Here is a 26158-nt window from a genome sequence, read left to right as displayed (position 1 = left end):
CCCATCGGGAAAAGCCTTTGTCCCTCGGGCCGTGGAGAAATAGTCGCAGACACAGGGGATGCCTCATTTTTGGACCGCTCATTAGCATACCGTGTACAAGTGCCTCCTTTTCCTTCTCAAGGTGATTAGGCTGGTGGTGTGATGAGAGCAGTATTACCCTTCCCCTTCCCTCTGCTGCACTGCAGATTCTTTCCGACCCAACGCCCGCGTCCTCGGTGACATTTAAGTGCAGAAGGCCAGCTTTCCTGTTAAAACGGAGGCAGCAGCAGCCCAGAGAACAGAGGAGCAGGTCTGCTGTTTGGGAAACTGAACGTGATGATGCTGTCAGTCTCTAATATTAAAACCTTTCCGTCTCGGGTGATTTAGAAAGATGGAGGTTGGAGTGGGGGTAGACTGTGCTTAGGACGGTGGAGCCTGCTGTGAATACAGATGGAAGGTTTATGGCTTGTCCAATGCTTGTCTATTTTAATGAAGAGAATACATTAGAGCAGCAGGGTAATTTCGTGTTATACTCCACGGGCTGCAATGGTGAAATAAAAGTAGGCTCTGCCCTGGAATCCTTTATCTCTCTGCATTGTTCAGTGTATCCCAACCTTGGCTGAAGTTTATTTTTTAAAGAGGGCACATTAGCTAAAGGAGAGAAGAGAAAATCTCTAGGGGTAATATGGAATGCCTCTCTCTCTCTCTCTCTCTCTCTCTCTCTCTCTCTCTCTCTCTCTCTCTCTCTCGTACTCTTTCCCTATCCCCCCTCCCCAAAAAAAGGAAATAACAGAACTACTCTGGTTACTATGAGAACCAAAGGATAGAGCCTCGCCTTTGAGACAATGGTACCCAGTTCTGGAGAAGAGATAGATGTGAGAATGTTTCTCCTACTGCCCCACAGAGGCTGACAGGACCACAGCACACACTGCTCCTCGACATTCAGGGGAATATGGGCGCTTTTCATCTTTACCCGGCATTTATTGACCATTCTTACTAAATCGATCATTTCATTAGTCGATAATTTATTCTGCTCTACACAAAGGGCATACACACCACACAGAGTCAAGGTAAAATCACAAAGCATTGCTGGCATTTTAAAAACGGAAGTAGACATTAAAATTGAGCCAAATTAAAATACAATAAGAAATAAGATGACTTGAAGTCTTTTTGACAAGTTGGAAATGGACCTGTCCCTTTTTCAGTAATAATTTGACACTTAGCGTGTTCCCATGTGTTTTAGAAGCAACGCATGCATTTCTATATGGCCAAGTTTTAGGTCCCCATTCTTTGCCTAGGTATATACTTTGGAATGATTCCAAAAGGAGAGGAAACTCTTTAAAAGGAAAACCTAGTTTTAAAGATACATCTCTGGCATAGGAGACTCCAAGATTCAATGATGGAGCTGAGATCCTTGACTGGCTGCTTCCAGCGGAGGAGGGATACTGACTGGGAAGGAGCACAAAGGGACCCGCAGGAGTGGTGAAATGTAGTGCATCTTGTTGGGGGACTAGGTTAAACAGCTATGCTTTTCTCAACACTGATTCAATATACACTTAGAGCCACCACATTTGACTCCAGCACATTACAATTCATTTTCAAAAAGAATCTCATTGGAATCATTAAGGAAAATGAAAATTCTAAACACAGAGCTTTAGTCAGAATTTTCTGGACATATGATTGTACAGCAACTAAACAAAAGGAACGCCTTGTGTTGAACGTTTACATAAAAGCCGCGGGATTCATAGTGCCACACTTGACTAAGACATTACCATAAAAAGTTTATTGTTATGAGATGAAAGGAAATGCCGCTGAGAATGCAATTGCAAGCTCCACATTAAATTGCAAGCTCAAGCGAAAATTCTGGGCTAGGCACTCCCGCCATGACAGCGGGGACACTGGGACTTCCCAACCACATCTGAGGTCAGTGAGCCAGCTGTGGTCTGCAGCACAAAAGATGGAATCTAGGAAGCCTTCTCTCCATAGAATATGCGGGCGCCTCATTTTATTATAGGAGAGCAGACCTCAAAGACAGATACTTCAAGGCACCATTATTCTACTGTAAAAACTCCTTTGTATTGCCAAGTGGCAACATGTGTTTTATACCTACCCAGGGAACTTCCTGTGTAATAGAACTATGCATTACACCTATCTTATCTTTTAAAAAATCCAATACATTATGAACTGTTTTTCTCTCATTTTATCTACTTTGATTCTCTACTGCACTCTTATTAGATGTCTGTTTATTTTTGCTAGAACTAATAACTGAAAATACTGATACTATACAGTGGTCAGGCTAACAAAATTAAAAACACAGAGGGATATACACACACATGAACACTAACATGCAAAAAGAATTAGCAAAAATTAACCTCATAAGTTCTCCGGTAATGACATTCCTTACTGGCAATTAAGGCTTTCATATGGAAGCAACATTTTTCTAAGTCAAAACATTGCATATGCTTTTCCAGACATGTTTCATAAAAGGTCTGTGTGTATTAATATTTTTTTGCAGAAGTCTTTCAAATGCAGCTCTAAACTTGAACTAGTCTTTCAATGAAAGCACACTGGAGGAAAGTTAAATCTAATGCACGTTGTCCCAATCACTTTGGCAAATTCAGAGTATTCTTATGTCACAACTGTAATCATGCCCATTTTTGTTAGAAACACATTTGTAAAGAAAACAAAACGAAGCATTATTCTATTAAATTATTCTCCAAGATACTTTCTTTTTTCTTTCTCTAGTATACTTCTGAAAATCAATTTTAGAGATATTATGTAAAAGAAATGGATTGTATTAAATGATCATGAAAATTTCTATGGGTGACTTCTATTTTTCTACTTCCCTCTTTTAAAAAAAAATCACCGTTAATACATTGCTCACAAACTGGAAGAATAGCTTAAAACATGTCACTGTTTCACAGGGTTCACTGTGAATAGAACAAATACAGTACATGGGAGAGCATGAATATGACATCACAGCTCTTATCACGAAGACTGTCATCCATCTAACTCTGAGATCCCTGTTAACTAGCACCTCTAAATCCATCCTGCCCACTAAGTGACAGCTTCGACAAAAAGCAATGGCTTCAACACTTCTCAAAATAATTCAACAATGATTCTCCAGGTTTCTAATTTTTCAGCTCAGTGCATTTCTGTTCTCTCAGGTGTTCCAAGCACAGAGCTTTGCCATTTTGTAGCTCGTACTGAAATCCAAGTTAAAAGTCAACATCAAGTACTATTTTTTACTGCGCCAAAAATATTAATAGCCGACAGGGAAAAGGGAAAGCAGAGGGAGGGCGCACATCTCCCATGAAGGCCAGCCAATCCCTCTGCATTCCTTTCATTATCCAAGGTGTCAGGGCCTCTCAGATAGATATTCACATTGGGCATTTCTGACGCATCCTTCGTGACTCCTTCCTTTCTCCTCCACATTAAACCTTCACGTCCAATCAATCCCACTTTCGCAAGTTTCGCTGTATTCTCTACCCTATCTGCTCACATTCTCGGTCCCCAGATGTCCCCATCATTCAATCCTCTGCCCTGTTAGATGAATCCCAATATTACTTTGTATACATTTTTTATATCAACTACAACAGGCCCTCAAATTAAAAAAAAAAAAAATCAATGTTGAGTAGGCACATTCTCCCCGGGTCTGCATGGGTTTTCTCTGGGGACTCCAGTTTCCTCCCACATCCTAAAGATGCGGCTTAGAGATGGGTTCACGTGGCTACATTGTCCCAGTCCGGGTGAGTGTGGTGGTTCTGAGAGGCCCTGTGAAGGAAGGGTGTCTTGTCCAGTGTGGGTCCCACCTTGTTCTGAGTTACCAGGAGAAGCTCCAGCCACCCATGACCCTGACCTAGATCAGCAAATTGGAAAGGAATTATCTTACTTGTTTGTATTCATCTTTCTTAAATTATGTATAGCTCACGTTCATTTAAATATTTACAATTAGAAGTGTTTTGAGTCTTCTTTTAGAAGTTTGGTGATTTTTTTACAACCAAAAATATACCATAGGAACTTCACTCCTGTTTTTAGTCAGTCCATAGCAGTGGGTCCCAACCTTTTTTTGGCCATGCCCCGCCTAAACATCTCTAAAATCCTGATGCCCCCCCACCATGACATATAATTGTATTATTCAAAAAGTGAACTCCTATTCAGGTGGAGGAAATCTAGAAGGCCAAAAAGTTGGTCTAAACAAGCTTCCAAAGAACATGAAAGACAAAAGGACAGTTGAAGTACTGAGGAAGAAATCACTAAGAAATTATTAAAAAATAAGAATATGAAGTAATATGGAAAAATAGCAAATAAAATTTCAAAACATAATAGAGAACTGAAATGCATACTATGTCACAATGAGTATTTATGTAATCTATATGAGGCCCATAGAAACATAAGAAATGCAAAAAATCCACTGTTAGTAACTCAGTCTTGAATTGCCCCCTTTAAAAATCAAATTGCCGCCCTGTGAGGCATGTGCCCCACATTGGGAACCACTGGTTTATAGTGATATTGGTTTTGTTATATGTCTTTTCACTTAAAGTTGCAGTTTCCAAGAAACTGTCTATGGAATTAAAGACTTACTGTGTAAGACTATTTTAATTCTTTTACACTTGTCTATCTTCCTTAAACTACCAGTTCCCAAAAGACTAGGAGTATTTCTTATTTCTCTTATTTATATCCACAAGGCATATAAGTATTTGTTGAATTGAAATGTTGTTGACCCAAAAGAACACGTGTTTCCTATTCACTGCACTACAAAAAGTATTTCAGAATTCTGTTCTCTGTGTCCCTATTTTATTAGCTAACTAGAGGCCCAGTGTGCGAAATTGCGTGAGACCCAGAACCGTTGCACCTTTGGTACCCCAGACCTGCTGCGCCACAAGACTGAGACCCACCTCTCGGAGAGACCCATCAATGCAATGCACCTGCTGGTGATCGGTATAATATAGATTTTCTGTCAAAATAATTCCACATGCTTTAGTTCCTAAGGATTCAGTCCATAAAAGTACATCTCTAAGAAGCCAACTATTTTACACATTTGAGATATTAAAAAAAATAATAATAATCAACCTTTGTTAAAGTTGAACACATTACCTAATTTGTTGCTTTCTGGTATATAATTGATACTAAAGTAGTGTCATCTGTCCTACTGAATTCCAGTGAATATTTTTGTGATAAAATAAAAACACAAACAATAATGAAAGGACAGAATCCCTGTAGAAAAAGAGATGAATGCAGGGCAAATGATTGGCTCTTAGTAATTCCTTAGAAAATAATCGCTAAGTGCAAAGGATAAAGTAATGAGATACTACAATGGAAAATATGGAAGGTTAAGTATTGGAGGGGACAAAGCTTTTGCATCTTTATAAATCTATACCAAGCTGTTGTTTATAAATGTCCCAATGTATTTACCAGTTACAGAAATATAAGCATTTCAATGCAAGCCAGGAGACCAAACTGAAAGTTAAATATTGTAGTAAGAATGAACTGCACAGGCAAAACAGAAGCAAAGTTCTTGTGAAAAGGGTCTGAATCTTGTTTTCTCTCTGAAATCACTGTGGCCTTGGCTCCTATTATCAACTGTAGAAACAGGGGAGGCTGTGCTGTATCAATATATTATGACCTGGACAATCCACACACAAAGCACCATGTCAATTTGGGATCCCACCTGCTGGCTAAGGGGGACATGGAAGCGTCTCTGCTACTATATCCTTTGGGAGCATTTAGCTTGGAGAGAAGATGCTGCACTGACACAGTACTATTTATATCTATATAAATGGCTGGCATATGGGTGGACATAACAGGATGCTAGATTTAGTCTCAAAATAAGGGAGTATATTATAACAATTAGAACTGCCCAGCCCTAACTAGTTTGGCTCACTGGATAGAGTATCAGCCTTCGGACTGAAGGGTCCTAAGTTTGACTCTGGTCAAGGGCATTTGTACCTTGCTTGCGGGCACATGCCCGGTAGTGGGTGTGCAGGAGGCAGCTAATTGATGTTTCTCTCTCATCGATGCTTCTAAGCTCTCTCTATCCCTCTCCCTTCTCTCTGTAAAAATCAATAAAATATATATATATTTTAAAAATAAAAAAGAACTGCACAGAATGGAGTGGGCTAGGTTTACAGGCAGGACACTTGCAAACACAGGCAATTCATAAGCAGAGACTGACAAGCAATTCATAGAGCTCTTGTCAAGGAGAGGCAGACCTGCAAAGGGCCCAGCTCGGTGACCTCGAAGGTCTCTTCTACCTCTGAGATTTCACGACTGCAGACACTCTGGGAATTTTCCACACAACTCTGCCCTTCAAAACTGACGTATTTATCCGTTACATAAGTCCTACAGGTTCAAATCCAGATTCTTACAGTTCTTATCTTTTAAATGAAATCATTCACTTACTCGAATGAAGTGATTGAATTATACAAATTTAAGCTGAAGTTCATAAAAGTCGTTACTAATACAGTAAATATAAATTGAGTAATTGGTATGTACATGGAGGCAGGGTAAATGGATTTTTCCACTCAGGATTTATTGTAAAACCATCTGAAATCATGTGTTATCTCAATCATGTAATCTGAGTAAATTGTGATTCTCTGGTATATATAACATTTTAGTCATGTAGCTTTATAGTGGCCCCCATCAAAGCATTTCCTAATAAAACAATGGCTGATTCTTGCTGACATTTTAATTGGGACGTAGTAAGTTCTTTATGCCTGTTTATGTGCTATTTCCTATTGCCTGATGGTGGGCAACTGAGCCCAGGGGCCTCTCCAGGTGTGAAACTGGTGGGAGGTAGAAGTGTCCTTCCCTTGGCCCAGGTGGGGTAGGTGAAAGCAGAGACAGCTTTGGTAAGTTAAAGTTGGGAATAATCAAAGTGAGAAGGTAATTTGAGAATAATCAAAAGAAAAAACTATGAGTAAAACTCATGAGCTAGGGAGTTAAAGAGCCAAAGAGAGACAAGCAAAGCAGAGTGAGTGGGTCCTTAATGAGACCCTATATAATGAAAGATGGAATTACTGCCCAAAGCTAAAGTGTGTTTACTTTCCTACACATGCAATGGCATGGCATGTGGAGGATCCACTGTGCTTCAACAATCAAAAGATGACAGAAAACTTAGGAAGAAATAACATCCACTGATCACACTAGACATGAATAAATGGGAAATGGACTTCTAGAGGAAAAAGAGTGATATATAATCAGCAGTCGAAGGTAAGAGCCTGGAAGGAAGCAAAGCAGAGAGTTTGAGAGAGAGAGGTGGCAAAGAGGACCTTTCACTCCAACCATATTCTACCCATCTGAATATGCCCTTGAGGAGAGGGGCAGGGCTGCCCCATCTTAGCACGGAACCCCCAAGTCCTGGACAAAGCAGACTGGTTGGGCATACTCTCCCTAGGCACCTTTTCTCTTGCCATTTGGGAGCCATGGTTCTAAAAGAATTTCAGAGGAACTAAGGAGGCACTGAAAAAAGCAAAGCTGTGCAGCCACTGTCATTTAAAGGGGCAGTGCCATGGAGGGCAGAGAATAGGACACTAGAGAAATGCAGAGTGATCCTGCTCCAAGGAATGTGTAATCCAGCAGGAACAGGAGGAACTACTGGGGCTGGGAAGGGCTCTCCATCACACCGGGTCAGGGTCCTCAACAGAAAACAAAGAAACAGCTGGAATGGTCAACGTACAGGCCTCGCCAAGAGTCAGAATCAAGACTTATAACTCTGTTCATCTAAAGGTCTTCTTATTCAGGAGAGGATAATTCCATGTACAGTATCTTAAGGTTCTTAAGAAATACAAATAGTTGTATATGGTTGTGACAGTTCGGAAGAAAAGAAATTGCCCTCAGCTGAATACCCCAGCATCTCCGTGGGACTGGAGACAGGCCTAACAGTTGGAAGGAGAGAAGGGGAAGGAGGTATGGCAGGCAGAGCAGCACAAAGGACAGTGGTGGGAAAGTAGGGGTACATTCTGGGAAGGTGAGCATAGAGTTATTCTGACTAGAACTAAGGCCAGCTAGTGAATTTGTGACAAATGAGGTTGTAAATGCCGACCCTCACATGAGAATGAAGAGCTCGGAATGCTATGCTAAGGAATCACCAGAAATAAGGAGAGCGAAAATGAGAGTACTGCGATTTAGGGAAAAGATGAGGCCCCATGATCCTTTGTGCCCTTTTTCTTAACAAAAATGGAAATGAACTAAATGTACAAAAATAAAAGATTAGCAAGATGTATTTTGGTACATGCATGATATAATACTACAGATTTTTTAAGAATACAAATGTATGTTTTGGCATGGACATGTGTGCAGATTATATGGTTCATAGGGGCTGGGGGGGGGAGAATGAGATTACAAAAGAGGAGGCACCACTATTATCTAATCTTTAATTTTTTTGGTGGTGGTGGGGGGGGGGAGAATGACAGAGGGGGAAGAAAGGAAAGAGAAGTGGAAGAGAAAAGAAGGAAAGCAAGGAGAGCAAAAACTAAGTATCTACAGAAAAACACTGAAATAACATATTTCAAAACTCTAGCCGTAATGCCTCCACTGGGTGATCCTAGCCTCCCCTTGTGGAACGTTGTGCCTACAACGGACATCGATTATTTATGTGGTGAGAAAACCTAAGGTATGAGAACTCACAGAATGTCCTAGGATGTGACAAGGAATCAAACAGGGAGTAAAAGCAACACAACAGGCATTAATCCTGTCACAAGCTTTGAAAGAAGTCTTCTTTGATTGGACAGTACTATTTAACAGGAAAACCCCTCTGTCTGTGGTTTGCCTACTTCTTTTTAATTGTCCCTGGGAAATGCATATCACAGACAGCCTCAGAAGCATTCCTGGGAGAGTCACTAAAACTGAACTTTTGCTGAGTGGATTTCACTCTGAGAGTTAAGGGAGCAGCCAGTGGGAGACCTTTAATGGGAATGCAAAGGTAAATCCATTAATTCTTCCCAGGGAAAAAAGGACTGTTTTTCTCTCTGTTTAGAAAAGCTTTCAAGGAGAAGCCTGCATTGGAGGTGGGATGCTGTGGAGTAGGCTGCAGCTGTATTGAGTGATCTTCGGAGAGCCATTGCCCCTCCATAGGACCCAAGCCTTACACTCCATACCACATTCGACGCTGTTTCTGTAAACTATACTTCTTCCTAATAGGAAGGAACAGAAATTTGGCTCTAGGCTTAACTGTCTTATTTATAATATCACACACACACACACACACACACACAATACATATGTGTGTATACATAATTACATTTTATATAAATATATTTTTCTCCATATATTTATTTATTTTTACCCCCTACATGTAATTAACTTCAACAAATTTACTTTCCCCATTTTTAAGTGACAGCTCTCACTAAACATGCTGAGCACAAAACAAGCTCATTTCTTCCAAATGGACAAGGGAAGGAAGAAAGAAGTGGGGAAGTGGGAGGGCTTTCCATTTGTTGAATTACTGCACTGCTGGACACTTCATGTTCTATTTAATTTTGTCTTTCTCACATCTCTTTCCAACAGGCATCGTTATGGATGAGGACACAGAGGCACAGAGTAGTTAACCAATCTGAGACTGCATAGCAAAGAAGTGACAATGACAAGATTCAACCTCAAGCCTGTGTCACTCCACAGCTCACACCAAGGCTCATTCCACGGGGCCTCCAAAAATCAATGTTCCTATTATCTCAGCGATCCAGGCAGCACTTAAAGAAGGGGGAGGAGGATTAGGCTCTATGTGCAGGCAGATAGACAGTATTAATAATTTAGGTTCCGCTAAAGCTGCTCTAGGAAAGCAGGTCAAAGCCAAGAATGCCAGGTGCACCTACGAACACCCTCCTTCCTGACATGCAAACAGAATCCCAAGCGATCCACCAGAAATAAAAAAGGCAATGCTTATCCGATGCCAAAGGGACACATAATTATAATTCTTATCCCATGGAAATCCCACTTGGAGAAAGACCTGGATATTGATTCGCACACAGCGGAGCTAGAGACAGCCAGGCTGCCTTAACCACGAGAATGAACGCCTGTGCAAATCAAGGCCGGGACTCACATTCGCCAGGCCATCACACAGTCCAGAGAAAACACACATTTTAAATGTATTCACGGTCACCCTCACAGATCCAATTTCAGCTGAGATGAACACAATCATCTCTTGAAACGACTCACAGCCTGCAATTGAGGAGGATTACGGGGATAGCTGCTCCTACACTAACAAAGACAAGCGAGTGTGTGAATTTCCTATGCCTGCATTACCAGTATTAATATATTAATTCTATCTGGAATAAATGTGGATGGAATAAATGTGCCTAATGAAACCATTTATATTTTTAGATGGCAAAGAACAACTCCAGCTGAGAAGACAGAGTAAAGCAGGCGGGGATTGTTAACAATGGCCATTCTTCAAAGGAAATAAATGAATTGTATTCAGCATTTTTCAACATCAATATGGCTATCTTCCTGTTATTTAAGGGCAGGCAAATGTATTTTGAGTGTTGACATAGCTAAGTAAATATATCCATTATGTTATTGAGTCAGGTTGCAGTGGCCAACCACCATGTCATACAGGGACAGCAGGTCCTTCCAGAAGAGAGAGGGCACAGTGGACAGTGTGAGGAGTCAGTGACCTCTGAACCTTCCAGCACAGCCTCTCTTCTTTACCCTAACCAGCCAGGGAAGGGGAATGTGACCAGAAATTATGAGACTGACCATTTTGGGGATTTGCCATGTTTCCCCGAAAATAAGACATCCTCTGAAAATAAGACCTAATGCATGGAAAGATAAGACATCCCCTGAAAATAAGACCTAGCACAACTTTGGGAGAAAAAATTAATATAAGACACTGTCTTATTTTCAGGGAAACGGTACTAATAGAAAACAAAATAACTTGTTCAAAGATATGGCTTTGGTAAATGTTGCTTCCCCTAGACTGCTGTAAATCTGCAGTGCCAAAGTCAATTATGATCTTTTTGTACCTGATTCAAAATTGCTCTGTGCTTTGCAATAATACTTAGCGTCCCCATGTAACATCTCAAGATGAAAATGTAGAGCTTAAGTCATGCATCATTATTTAAAAAGCATTTCTCATCTGGTATTTATTGCATAAAACAAATGACGGTAACACTGGTAGCAAAGAGAGGCATAAAAAATGATTTAAAAATTGATCAGAAAAAGAAAAGAAAAAAGTAAAAGCCCTCTCCAGGTGCAAGAATCTTGTATGTATATGTATAGTAAATAATCTGTAAGCAGAACAGTGAAATGGGGCATGTGGGAAGGAGAAGCCTTAGGGTTTGATAGTTATGGGTTCAAGTTCTGCTGTTTTTGCTCACTTTTACTGATAAATTCAAATTCTAAGCCTTCATATTATCATTTGCAAAATAACACCATCTAACTCAGAGGGTTCATTTAAGTATTAACAGAGAACATCATTTGGCACCTACTAATTATGTTATTGTAAACTAAAGGCCCGGTGCATGAATTCGTGCACAGGTGGGGTCCCTTGGCCTGGCTGGTGATCAGAGCTGATTGCAGCCATCTCGCCCAGTCCTTATTGGGGCCTGTTGGCTGGGAGGGAGAGACTTCAGGAGGTTGGCCAGCCCAGGGGAGGGCTGATGGGGCTGGCACATGGGGATGGGGGTAAGGGGAAAGGGACTGTGGAAGGCTGGCCAGCCATCCTGATTGGGGCCAATTGGGGCCCACTGGTTGGGGGGAGGGAAGCAGGAGGGGTCAATTGGGGCTGGCCAGCTTGGGGGGGTGGGGCATGGGAAGTTGGCTATGGGAGCACACTGACAACCAGGGGGCAGTTCCTGCATTGAGCGTCTGCTCCCTGGTGGTCAGTGCACAGCATAGGGACTGGTCGTTCTGCCATTTGGTTGATTTGCATATTAGGCTTTTATTATATAGGATGATACCTAACAGTTGCTAGCAGGTTTCCTATCGATTTAAACCGAGACTCCAATTTTTGCCAACTCCTGTCCCCAAATTAAAGTTTTTTATTCATTGTTCTTACTGTCAAGGGGGGAAAAAAGAGCATTACTTTATAAGGCCTAAGAGATATTTCCTATCCTGAGGATGACTGAAGAATTTTAGCATTTTGCTAAGTGAAATAAGTCAGAGAAAGACAAGTCTCAAATCAATTTCACTCATACGTGGTACCTAATGAACAAAATGAACTGACAAGCAAAATAGCGGCAGACTCAGAGTGCAAGCTGACAGCTGTTGGGGAGGTCCTGGAGGGCTCGGGGGTGGGGAGTAGAGGGATGGAGGGGGGAAAAGAGAAAAACTCCTGGACATGGACAACAAGGTGGCAATTGTCAGGGTGGGGTAGTTGGAAGAGGGTATATGGGGTATAAGTGGTGATGGTCGGAGATGTGACTTGGGGTGGTGAACACACAATGCTGGGTACAGATGATGTGTTGTGGAACTATGCACCTGAAACCTGTATAATTTTGTTCAATAGTGTCACTACAATAAATAAAAACAAAAACAAAAAGGAATTTTAATATTTTGTCTAGGTCACATGTGTCAAACACAAGGCCCGCGGGCCAAATCCGTCCCGCCAGGCCTTGCAATGTGGCCCGCACCGCGCTGTCATCACTGCACGCCGCTGCGTTTCCATCACAATGACAGTTTATGACTGTTCAGGAAACCATTCGGCCCGCGATTTAGGCTGGATTTTAGATTTTGGCCCCTTCTCTGATTGAGTTCGACATCCCTAGTCTAGGTAATCAACAGAAGCTTTTTAAGTTGGTGTTCATTTCTTACAATCCCACAAATTGTATTTTAACTTCTAATCAAGGATCTGAAAATTAGTCTGTTTTGAGGCCCTCAATAAGTTAGTTAATAAAACCAGCTTCTTCCACAGCTTCTTTCTCATAAAGATCTGCATGAAATGGAAGACATCAGCAAACATGTGGGAATATACTCATCTCAAAAACCAAGAAATCAGCCAACCCAAAATGTTATCACTCCTTATAAAAAATACAAACATTTCGGGAATTTTGTTCTTGTTTCTGTTAAGGTAGAATGAATTTCAAGTAAATACAGTACGTGTTGTCAAAGTGCCTTGAAATTCATTTATTACATCCAGCATTATCACCCTCCAACCCACCATGCCCCATTGTGTCCTTTCTTTTGGAGCGAAGAGAGAATCACAAGAATCTTTTTTAGGAATTTTCTAGGGGCAGAAAACCCCAGCATGGCATTCCGTGGCCTAGGAAAGATTCACCTTGTGGAGCCCTGCATTCTGAGCTCTCAGTGGTGACTTAGAGTGATCTGGGTCTGGTAGGGAATGAGGAGTGAAGGGTGAGAGTTGTAGAGTAACTGCAGAACGACCTGGGTTTGAATTCCAGCTTTACACTTATGCTCATTGTGCAATCATGGGCTTGCTGAAATGTTCAGATTATAATTTGCCTAACAGAGAACTGGGATACCACCACCCATACATGAAGATTCAATACAATAATCTACTTAAGGCACTCTCTAGTCTCTCAATGGATTTTAGCTCAACAAAGAAGGGATAAATTCTCCATAAACTTTTGCTGTTGGTTATCTCACTATGCTGTCCTTCTTTAAAAGGTGAAAGAAAAAAAAAATCACAGTCTATAATAAAAATGTCAAAAAAGAGATGATCAGGTTTGAGGTTCAGTTTTTTGTTTTTTTCTAGTCTGGTTTGGGTAATTGGGAATGTTTAAACACACTGCTAACTCTAAGGGGCAGTTATCGAAGGGACCAATTTGGGCCAGGGCAGAGTAACTTGCGGTATCTGATTGAAAATTGCAGAGGCCTTCACAGTGGCAGTCTGAGGAAGTGGGGAGAAGGAAATGTGCTGGTAAAAGAAGGCAGTCAACTGGCCCCTTGGGTTCTAAAACCACATATAAGGAGATAATTCTACACTGGTCAGTTATCCTCTCTTCCTTCAGTCTTCAACTATCCTGAAACTATAAAAACACCACCTCTTTAGTGGTCATGCTACCAGAAAAGGTGATAAATTGGTTGGTAATAATATATGTATATATCGTATAGACATATTATATACATAACTTTTTCAACAATTATAAAATTTATGCAGTGGATATTGTTTCATTCTGCTCAAGTAGGTCCTTCCTCCCCTGTACATATTGCAATGTTTATTTTTTTAATTTATTTTTAAAAAATATATTTTATTGATTTTTTACAGAGAGGAAGAGAGAGGGATAGTTTGAAACATCGATGAGAGAGAATCATCATCGATCAGCTGCCTCTTGCACACCCCCTACTGGGGATATGACCACAACCAAGGTACATGCCCTTGACCGGAATCGAACCTGGGACCTTTCAGTCTGCAGGCGGATGCTCTATCCACTGAGCCAAACCAGTTTCGGCCATATTGCAATGTTATATCCAGATTTGCAAATAGTTTGTTTAAAAGGATTATTTTTTACTTCTATCTATATACATGGTTTTTAAATTTTCCCCAATGTCTACCTTGGATAACTACTCAGAGAAGCTAATTAATAATAGTGTTAATGAATGGAAAATGTATTTAACATATGAGTCTTCAGAAGTATTTCTCAAAATGTCAGATTTAAATCCCCAAGGACTGTGGGAAAGTCTGCAAAGAGATGACTGGAGGACTCAAAGGGCTGTTTAAGGATGCCAGTCCATTAGAGAAGTTTCATCAAATAATTTTCTGAGTGCTTACTAGGTGTAAAAGTTCTAAAAAGCATTTTGTTTTCTTAGTTTCTTAGCCTCCTCATTATTTAGTCTCTTGATTATACCTGAGAGCCCATTCTATAAGGGAGGGAAGCTAGAAGCTTTATGTCTTTATAGTATTTCTGCTCCTTACACTATGCATGCAAGTAAAGGATTCATATTCCCATTTGACCAACATGGAAACTGAGGCTCAACGCTAATAAAGCACAGCTATGATACGAACTCCCATCTAGGCTCAAAGCCTATCCTTTCCATCACCATAACTGTAGCACAGTAAGTCCTCACTTAATGTCATCCACAGGTCCTCAGACTAAAGGAAACATGATATAAGGAAACCAATTTTACTATGAACAAGAATTAAGTTCCTACAGCATTCCATCAATGTTATAAGAAAACAACATCTTTTGAGGACCCACTCTATTTTGCTCTCTTTCCACACATTGTCCTTATTTCGGGACAGTTTTATTAATGTTTTAAACCCTCTACTAAGTAAAATTTACCATGTTTTTCTACCCTCTTCAACTGTATAGGCTTCTTAGAAAACTGTATTTTATTAGGATAAATGAATACAGTTCATACTGTTGAAGTTACAAGGTTTCTTAGGGGTACCTATAGGTAGAGTATAAATGTTTCAGTCACTGGCTTTTAGTTGCTAGAAAGTCTTAGACTTTCTTCCTTCCAACCCTCCCTGGCCAAGTTCTCATCCCTGTTCTTTCGTATGTAGTCCATATATTCTTCTCATCTGGTGTTGGTACCAGCTGGCCTTTGTTCTGCCACAAGGCAAGCTACAGACCTGGCAGATATAAAGATTCCTCTCTATTGTACCCACTTCAATGGACTTTATCTAAATTCAAACAGAACTGATGAGATTATCTTATTAAAGAAGGTCTCCTATGACTGAGAAATAACCCACTGGAAACAGCTACCGTATTTTCCGGCATATAAGACGACCCCCTAATTTTACAGTTAAAACATAAGTTTAGGCCTTTATTCGCTGTATAAGACTACCCCCAACTTCCGAGGCAACACCAGTTCTTTTTTTAATAGACCATCTCTCTAACTCAGCCAATCCAAGCAGGCTTTTAATGCATGCAAATTATACATGTTCTGTACCCGAAGCTACACTGTGTTCTAGTAAAAAGCCTGCTCAGATTGGCCAGAGTCAGAGAGGCGGTCTATTAAAAAAAGAACTGGTATTGCCTCAGAAGTGGGGGGTAGTCTTATACAGCGAATATGGGCCTAAACCTATGTTTTAACTGTAAAAATTAGGGGGTCGTCTTATATGCTGAAAAATAAGGTATTTCTAAATTGAAATCCATACATTTTATAAGCTGCTGCAATATTTGACAATGATGAACCATTCTAACTCATTATACCCCAAGCAAGGGACTTCAAACCACAGAAACCTTGGTTCCAAGACCAACTATTTCTGTGACTGAGATGAGTTACATAACAAACTTAAACTTATAGCCAAATGCCTCTGTACATGTGGATAACACAATGGCATAGTGTTAACATAAATTCAAATATGAGAAATACAAAAGGCAAAAAGAAGGTCTACCAAAAATATATTCATTTTTTTTCTCCAATCCTTCCCCTAGCTATGAAGAGTGGTACAAGCAGAATCCAAAATAGGGCTGGTAGATGGGCCCACAGGTTCCGTTCTTTATATTACCAGCCCCAGAACAGTAACAGGTACAATGAGGCTATATAACCCACTTTTATTAAGTGAATGAATGCAGGTACGATGAAATGATTATACTAAACTTTTCTAATACTATAACTAGAAAGAAAATAAAGCACTTCCAAAACTTTTCATAGCTTAAGGAAAAAGAGGATTTTTTCCCCATATTGATTTTCAATAAAACACACAGTTACACATACACACACAATATCATTTTTCCAGATGAAAATTAAAGAGACAGAAAAGATCATGGGCCTGAAGACTAATGCACAAACAGTTTAGTAGTTACAGAATGTCAATGACAACACTAACAAAAATTTTAAAATAACATATTCAGATATTAATAAATGTGTAATTTATACTTAGCAAGATCTTGCACCCTGTTCTTTGAGGGAAGGCAGAGGGAGTAGAGGGGGGAAGGAGAGAGATCAATCAAAAGACTTGTATACATGCATATAAGCATAACCAATGAACACAGACACTAGGGAGGGTGAGGGCAGGAGCGGAGGTATGGGGGAGGGGCAATGGGGGAATAAAGACACATATGTAATACCTTAATCAATAAAGAAAAAAAAAAAGATCTTGCACTGGCTATAATGGTAATTAATCAAAAGCAAGAAAGTGTTAAGTTTTTAAAAAATGAACACATAATTTTCTTGAGAAAAAATGTACTGTGATAATAGAGAACACAGAGAACCAGGCAGCTGACCAGTTTTATTGAATTGCTTCCCTATATCTAAATATCATGGAACACCAAAGGATGAAGGCTTACAGCCATTCCTATGAGTGAACCAAGCCTCCTTGCATCCACCCTCTTCCAAATGGTGAAGAGTGGAGACAGGGCAGCAGTCGGATACACTCCTAGGGCACTTACCAGCCTGGATCCAGTGGCTTGTTGGCACAATTCCTAAAGGCTGAGGTTGGAAAGAGTCCACTCATTTTGCTGTTTATTTGCCTGTTCATTATGATCAGCAACAACAGCAACAACTATCACTGCATGGTTCTTAACTTTGTGCCAAGCACTGTCCTAATATCAATTCACTGAAATATCATTACAACACTATGGCTAGCTACATGCTATCACATTAACTTTGCAGGTGAAAAGACTGAGGCACCAAGAGGTTTAAATAATTCCCCCAAGGTCACCACCTGTGAAATGCAGCACCTGAAATCACACAATCTTACTCTATAGTCTACATTCTTAATCATTACATTATATTGCATCTCCTATCCATCCATCCGTCATCCGTCCATCTGTCCATCCACCCCCCCCACCCTTCTTCCTACTCTGTTCTATCACCTACCCTTCATCCATCTGTCTATTCTGCAAGGCCTAGTAGATGGTAGTAGGTGATTATAATACCACCTCCCCCTCAAGGAGCTCACAGTCTCTTGGGTGAGGCATACATGTAAACACATAATTACAGTGTGGATATCAAATGTGCTGATAGACTCCAGCTCTCTGGGGAGCCTGCTTTCTCTGTGTGCTTGGCAGAGCAGGAAACAGTAGGTTCCACACACTCATCTCCCCCTCCACAGCCCAGCTGCTCAGTATAAAACCTCACGCTGCCTGGCATCTTATATCATAGATGCTAAGGTGCCTAGGTAACTAGGCTTGGGGAAAGCCTGTAAAATGGAAGGCAGGAAGCATCAAGATTCTCTATTAAGAGATAATACTCAATAGTTCTTATCTCCTAAAAATCTATTCTAAAATCCTTAAAATGCTTTTCTCCTCAAAGCAACTACTGGAGTTGCATTAAATAAATCAGGTCTTTAAATACAGATTCCAAAGTCCAGTGACCCAAGGTTAAGTCTCTGTCCACTACTTACCGGCTGTATGACCTCAGAAAAGTTACTTATGCTCTGTAAGCCTTTGTTTTAGTTATGAAATATGGGGATGAAAATAACACCTACCTCATAGAAATAATGTGAGAGAAAAAAACTAGGGAAATCCATGGGAAGCACTCTGCACATGGCTGGTTGTCAGCAAGCACCTAACACTGCTGTGTGGTTGTTACAGCAACACGTCTCTGAGAATATGAATTTCTGGGGTTGGTAATTTTCTATTTCATTTTTCAAAAAAAAAAAATTCTTAAGGTAAAACATTAACTACATACACTGTATAATATCATAGTTAAGGACACAAGCTAGAGAGGTGATTCAAATTGACATCTCAGCTCCACCACTGATTTTCGTAGAAACTTTGAAGGAAGACCTTAAATGCTTATGCCTCAGTTCCCTCATCTGTAACCTGGAGATAATAAGAATACTTTCCTGGTATGTTTTAAGTGGTCAATAAATGTCCTCGGAGAAAAGACACGAATTCAGAAAATTTAATTCTCCATATTCCGCTTCAAGCCAGGAATCTGGCAGTTCCCCTAGAATCTGATCACTCCCTCTCACAGCCTACATACAGCCATTGCCAAATTCTCCTGCATCTTCCCCTAAATATCTCTTGTGTGTGACACCCTCTCTCCACTGGCAGTCTTGGCTAGTTCCGATGCTCAGTATTTCTGAGCCTGTATCACCCTCACTCCTTCCTGACTGCTCTCCTAGATGCTGTCTTCAGCACTGGTACTTGAGTGATGCTTCTAAACCATTAAGCTATTCAATATCCTAGTCCTACCACCCCCATGAAGTCAGTTTTAGCTCCTCCCTCATTTGAGCAGGATAATCCCAAACCAGTAAAGTCACCTGGCCCCTGACTATTTTTCAGTTCTTTTTCCTGCTGTACACTCGAGTCCCCTTTGTTCTAGGTCAGTGGTTGGCAAACTCATTAGTCAACAGAGTCAAATATTAATAGTGCAACAATTGAAATTTCTTTTGAGAGCCAAATTTTTAAAACTTAAACTTCTTCTAACACAACTTCTTCAAAATAGACTTGCCCAGGCCGTGATATTTTTGTGGAAGAGCCACACTCAAGGGGCCAAAGAGCCACATGTGGCTTGAGAGCTGCAGTTTGCCGACCACAGTTCTAGGTATTCCAAAAACAATGTTTGCTTTCCTCATACCAATGTTCCCTCTACTTCCATCATTTAGAAATGGGATTTCTATTCTGCTTGTCTATCTTGTCCCCTCTCCCTCTAAGGCTCAGCTTCACTGAAAACCTCCTCTGATCCCATCTGAGTTGAATTCTTTCTGTGGGTTCCTGTGGCTCCTTCATACTCTGTGTAGGGAGCTAAATATATATGCACTTATCTTTCTCCTCCCTCTGCGGAGAACTAGTATAATGTTATAACCACGCCTTGTTCAGCTTTGTCTCCAACAATTAATGCGATGCCTGATCCACAGAAGTCATTCAATAAGAGTTTGTAGAAAAACTGGAGCAATGAATATTCATTCCTGCTCTGTCACAGAATAACTGTATAAGTTTGACACTAATCATGGAATTGTCATTTTCTCTCAGTATATCCCTGTGTCAGTCATATATATATATATATATATATATATATATATATATATATATATAGAGAGAGAGAGAGAGAGAGAGAGAGAGAGAGAGAGAGAGAAAGGGGGACTCCATAAATGCTTCCTTTTGTAGTATAAATTTCCTTAGGTCACCTCAAAGTTTGTTTGTTTTTGTTTGTTTTTTGACAGGACAGCCTACAAGCACACATGCATACATAATAAAAACATTTATTGAATAAATGAAGGTCAATTTTCCTAAAACTTCTCACTACTGGAACATATTTTAGTTTATGTAAAGAGGGCAAAACATCTAGGTAAGTGGCACCAGAAGCCAGTGGCAACAAGGGAAGGGCAGGGGCTGAAGAGATTTCTAATGCTCATGGGTTCATGGTAGCTGGGCCATCTACTGCCCAACATCTGTTGGCTGGACCCTGCTGGTGCAGGAGAGACAGAGAGTTCCTCTCTACAAGCTGCTTAGTGAGAGCCAGGACCCAATATTAACATACCCAAAGGCATCTGTTTACCTTTGGCAAGCCACCCCTTGTTGCCAACCTAAGTAGCCCATTAAGAAAGGAGAGTAAAAGAGAAAAATAGTGTATCAAGAACAGGAAGAATAGGAAGGTGTGGGCAAGAGAGACCTGTAATTGCAGTAGTTAAGAAACTTTTAAGCTAGAAATTCATTGGAACTTTTTTTTTTTTTTTTTTTTTTTTTTTGCTTTAAAGCTAGAAAATTTGGTAATAAAAAGATTAAGGGTTCATCTACCTAGATGTGTTTCTTTCTTCTTTTTTTTAAATATATATATTTTATTGATTTTTCACAGAGAGGAAGGGAGAGAGATAGAGAGCCAGAAACGTCGATGAGAGAGAAACATTGACCAGCTGCCTCCTGCACAACCTCTCACCGGGGACGTGCCCGCAACCGGAATTGAACCCGGGACCCCTCAGTCCGCAGACCGACGCTCTACCACTGAGCCAAACTGGTTTCAGCTAGATGTGTTTCTTTTTAACAAATAGGAAGATTTCCCTTTTTGTCTGTTTTTAGTCTTCACCAGAAGATATCTTTCACTGTGGTTTTTTTTGTTTGTTTCTTTCTCTTTTATTTTTTAAAGAGAGAGTGGAAGGGAGTAGGAGAGACAGAGAGAAACATCAATTTGAGAGCCTCCCATACTTGCCCCGACCAGGACGGGAAATTGAGCCTGCAACTGAGGTATATGCCCTTGACAGGAATCGAACCTGGGACCCTTCAGTCTGTGAGGCCAATGCTTTACCCACTGATTCGCATCAGCTAAGGCATACTTAATTTTCTTAATAGTAATGTTGTAGTGCCAAGAATAAAACATATCATTATTAAAATTCAACTAATTATAAATTCCTAGAAGTTTTCTATTTTTTGACTGATAATCACTTATGCATGGTTATCAATATTCATAATAGGCCAAATGTATAATTTACTGGTTTTTTAAAAAAGACTTCTGAAATGTGAATTCTAGGTTAATGTTACATATGTTGTGGTTTGGTTATAATCCTTGGTAATATCCCATACTGTATGATGCTGTGTCATGTAGCTATAAAAAAAGTTCATCTGGGGCTCACTCAAACCTTAACTGCAGGGACACCATGAACCAAATGTCTTCTTTTAGAATTTAGATACTCTAAGTTTTTCCTAAACTTTTCCATTTTGTGACTTTATGAGAATACACACTATTACTTTTATGTAATTCAAAGCTCCTAGAAGATACTTCTGCATATGAGCAAGCGTAACTATTCCCATAATAACCCACAGAATATTTAAAAGCACCTTTTGCAATTGACATGGGGCCTACAATATGGAGCAAAGTAACCCATATGCCTTAATTATGATCCTAGAGAAAGTAGGAAAAAGAAATGCCACATCAAAACAATTCCCTTTGTAGGAAATAAAAGTTATAAAAGCTACCCCACTGAAAGGAATCTAGGGAAGATACTTGTATCTTCCAACTAATCCTACCTTAACTTTGTACATAAAAAGGAGTCCATGAAAATATCCATAGTTCATCTATGACTTAAATTTCCCCTAATACGTGTAGCTTTGATAGGGAATATCCACTTCATACTGTGTTAAGAATTAACATGTACAACAGCCATGGGGATTGATCCACTTTTTGGATCCACTCTGAGTTTCCTGAGAACAAAACCCTGAAATCTGCTTGCACACTGACAATAACGATATTGATATTTCTCCCTGTTCCCTTCTGGTTGCTAAGAGATTGACATCGGACAGGCTCTGTTGTACTCCTAACAAAGCATTTTGGTCCACAAAGCATTTGCTTCAGCTCAGTGGAGTCCAGAAACTCTGTATGCCTCCCTCCTGTCCTATTGGCTCCCAAGTCGAACAGGGGCAGCAGGCCGCGGCTGCCTCTGTAGGAACTGCTGTACATCACCTGGCTCAGCGAAGGACTTACAGAGGCAATGACGACACCATGTCCTTACACAAACAGATGGACCTTTCACCATGTTTCTCACAAGCCAGTTTGTCACGATGGGGGTGAGCAGAGGTGTGTGGAGGGGGGCAGTCAAAGTGACCTACCCTCAGACAAACCTAAGGCAACACAATTAGGCCAGAACCTGGCAAAATATGGCCATTTCATAACAGCCCCCACTGCCCAAGGCTTTGAAATATGCTTGCGGAGAATTTTCTAACCTGAGTTTGTGCCTCTGTGAAATGTGCTCAAGAAGTTCATTGACAAGGAGACTGAAGTGGGAACTACCCAAATCCATCACCTTGCGGCAAAGCAACTGCAGCCCTCCAAACTCAAGTCTCGCGAAGTCCGCCATGGAACAAAAGGCAGAGGTGTCTTCTATAGAACCCAACTCCCAAGAACACAGCAAAGGCACCAAAAATACTCCTGGCTGCCCCCGAGGAGAGGCAGGCTCATGGGGTGGGTGAAATCTGCATGTCATTTGGAAAGCACACGCATCGCTGCTCGGAGCCAATGAAGATTATCTTTCCCTTGGGAATTCTCACAAAGAGACATAAAAATGGTTTATGATCCCACTTCTGTATTCAGGCCACAGAGTTTGCATCAATTTTTATTCATTGCCAGGAAAGAAAATTGCTTTGGGGCCTCTCCCCTGGGCCGGTTACCTAGGAGTCATATTTAAGGGCACAGCCACCAAACACTCAGTAATCAAACACCACTGACCTAGAAGATTGCTGTTTTTTTGCCCTGCATGAGACTATCGGTAGGCGATGATCAATACCTGTGCTTTGATTGAAAGCAATCATGTGCCAGGCCCTGCCATGTCATGGGAATTCCTACATTCAAGTTGATCACTCTCACCCGGCAGAGAGAAAAAAAACAAAAAACAAGCCTCTGTGGTTTTAACAAAAGAAAGTTATTTCTAGCAGTTTCTTTTCATTGCACAGCCTGATGAAAAGCACCACATAGCAATAAGAGGCAGAAGGGAAGAAAAGGGAAGAAGAAGAAAAAAAGAACAAACGCAAAGCAGGAAATGACTATTTCTGCTACCTCCATAAGGGTACAGATCTGCCTGAACCACACACATGTGACACAGTTCTAGCACAAAAGCTCCCTTTCCGAGACAGACCTCTAAGACGTAAAAGCCTGGCTCCCTGGCCTGTCCCTCCATCCTATGTCCCGCCGTCCATTTAACCTTGGCCAGGCTGGAGAGAAACTACTTTGAACTCCCGTGCACACCTTCCTGTGTCATGGAAACATGCCGGTGCCTGTGCAGAGGAGAGCACCCCTTCCTTCCGCATCGGCACTGCAATCACCCCACACGGGGCAGGCTCTCCCCTCGCCTTGCCCATCCGCCGGCCATCGGACTGTGTCATCTGTTCCCCATTTACACACCCGGTTCACACTCCCCACGGCATGCAAAAATAGCCCTTAATGCCTCTCACAGATGCTAGGGCAGAGATTAAGAGAGAAAGGAGCCAGGCGAGACCCGTGCCCTGGCACACATAGCTACCTTTTTCTTCCGATCCCGGGACCGTTTGCGGTGTTTCCTTTTCTTCTCGGTCTCTTCTTCGGCGTTGATTTCTAAATCCCTGTTTTTCTTTAGCTGTGAGGCCGCATGAGCCATAATGCATTGAAAAGGATCCTCTCAGGCAGGCAGGGCTTCCTGGCAAAAGGTGATATCCTCAGGCACCTCCGATCAGGCTCGCAGCAGCCTTCCCATCACGGGAGAGAAACCTCTCGCTGGAAGCAGGAAGACTTTCAAAATGCCCAGAATGCTGTAGATGCTGAAAATTTTAAAAACCCAGAGGATGGATTCCAGGCTTCATCCTACTCCTCCCTCTACCTGAGCCCTTCCACGAGGGTGCAGCCATTGTAATGCATGGAGCGGAGTGGAGAGGCAGCTGGGACAGAGGGAGCTGTATGATGGCCGTGTCCCCTGCCACCAGCTGGAAGTGTCTAAGTGATTCCTCCAAAGGGGGAACGCTGCAAAGGATGCTCCTCCGGAGGTGGGGGAAGGGGGGGGAGAAAATCAAGAGTCACCACTCCTGCAGGAGCAGAAACCCAGCGCCGGTTCTGAAAACCTATTTTAGAATCCTGCGAGAAGGAGACAGGGCTGCAATTTAAGCCTCACCACTAGATCTGCACTGAGCATAATTTAACCCGTGGCAGAATGGAGCGGTTCCTACTTCAGCTTCACTGCTGAGGGTGACAAAATAGACAAAATGAGATTTCATAAAAATACATGAAATTCTGTGGTGGGGATCCCGACTGCATTGTGGGGAGAACAATGCATGCATTGCTGGTCCCCACAGTGCATCCTTTATGCTGAACTAAGAGCCTACATGCGTTTGGAGGGAGAGGACTACAGAAGGGCCTGTTGTCTTTTTAAAAAACAACACGCTGATTACAACACATCACACAGGGAGACGTGCGCATGTTGGTGTGCGGAACAGATGCCCGATTCAGAGGCGCTCCCCAGGACTCTGCTCTCCTGTGCTCCCAGGGTTAGGGGACGGGGCCCTGGGCTGGGATCAGGGTTTCTGAGCCACCGAAATGCAGATTGGCTTTCACGCTGGGCTTTGCTTCAATCACCTTACTATTTTTGCCACCTGAGTCCTCAACGACTGCAGCCTCTGAATATTCATGATGTGTAGTGAAGCAGCAGCAATGCACAAGGCCTGCTGGGGCATCTTCCACTAGGCTGCACACACTGGGAGAAATGTAATAAGTCAGGAATATTTACACCCACACACACACAGGATTCTCACGGCTTTAGCGAGAAATAGCTGAAATATCAGACTGGACCTATATTTGGGTCCTGATAAGAAGCCCTACATTCCCTGAGAAAACGAGCAGAATAATTAAAAAAGAAAAGATGATGACTTCCGATGCCCAAAGTCCAGAACTTGTGGGAATCAGTGCCTTTGACTCTGCAGGGCTTGCAGGGCTGACTGATGCAGGTTGTGAGGCCAGAGCGAAAAGTCCAAAGGTGTCCTGTGAGGATGTGGGGGCTTCTCTGGAGCTGCTGTTCACCAGCTTCACAAGAGTCCCAAGTATGAGTTTCCACAAGCAACTGCACACTGTACTTGTGATTTGGAAGATACTTCCCCCCACAAGGGGATTCACAATCTCTGCCAGACAGCAAGAGGGAAAGAAAGGGAAAGGTAGGGGGACCAGGGCCATTCCAGTCCCACTACAAGTGGACTGCACTCTCCTCTTGGCCTCACTGTGACCCACATGAAGACCACTCTGGTCAAATAGTTCCTGAGGACCTACCTTGTGCACTGGTGCTCCTGTGCTTACTTCCCCCCAGAAACTCTCTTCAGGAAGAAAGGTTCCAGAAAGGTTCTCATTGACGAAGAAACCATCGCCAGACAAAAGGAGGGGGAAATGAAGGTGCGGAATTTAATGAAACTCAGATCTGAAAGCAACAAACCATATTGGGATCTTCATAGTAAAAATAAAATTTTTCTACCTGGATGTTTTAATTATAAGAGTAGTAGGATGGAGAAAACAACAAAACAAATTAGGACTTTGATATGCTTTTTAACTATATAAAATCATCCTGTACTTTTGAGGAACATTCATCCAATTTCATTCCTTACTCTCAGCAACTTGAAGAGGACAGCCAGCTAAAAACCTGGCTCATTTCCCACTGGCTCTGGAACTTCTTTTTTCTTCCTTTTTAGACACTAATGACACTTTAAAATGTGTTTATAAGTATGCCTGAACAAGGTTAACTTGTCCACCTGCGCAGCTGGCAAAGCTATACTTTCCCATTGACCTCTAGCAGCCAGAGTGTAGCTGGAAAACTAGAAAAACGGGCCACAGGTATTTTTCAACACACTTCTCTCTAGAATAATTCTTTGCCTCCCCAGAATGTTCAGAAGTTGAGGATCCATCGCCAATTTTAAGCTATCATAATATGATTTTATTATGTTGGATT

At 41.5% G+C, this 26158-nt stretch overlaps 1 protein-coding gene across 25 annotated transcripts in view; it reads right to left on the bottom strand.

Moving 5' to 3' along the window:
• Positions 1–26158, bottom strand: part of ANK3 (ankyrin 3) — a 560461-nt gene that overhangs the window by 264232 nt on the left and 270071 nt on the right. For 5 of the 25 annotated variants that reach the window (XM_045581837.1, XM_045581846.1, XM_045581838.1 and 2 more), the window contains exon 1: positions 23723–24210. The exons of 5 other annotated variants lie outside the window; for them this stretch is intronic. In XM_045581837.1, coding sequence (XP_045437793.1) covers positions 23723–23836 — 114 coding nt within the window. In that variant the 5' untranslated portion in view covers positions 23837–24210. Of the gene's footprint in view, positions 1–23722; positions 24238–26158 lie in introns of those variants that run through there. 15 more of the 25 variants (XM_045581840.1, XM_045581844.1, XM_045581842.1 and 12 more) reach the window with 10 other exon arrangements.

Source organism: Pipistrellus kuhlii, unplaced genomic scaffold (assembly GCF_014108245.1).
Source record: "Pipistrellus kuhlii isolate mPipKuh1 unplaced genomic scaffold, mPipKuh1.p scaffold_m20_p_15, whole genome shotgun sequence".
In the NCBI taxonomy this organism is placed as follows: Eukaryota; Metazoa; Chordata; class Mammalia; order Chiroptera; family Vespertilionidae; genus Pipistrellus; species Pipistrellus kuhlii.
The sequence above is the reverse complement of the archived record's forward strand: the minus strand, read 5'-3'. Positions and strand labels throughout refer to the sequence as shown.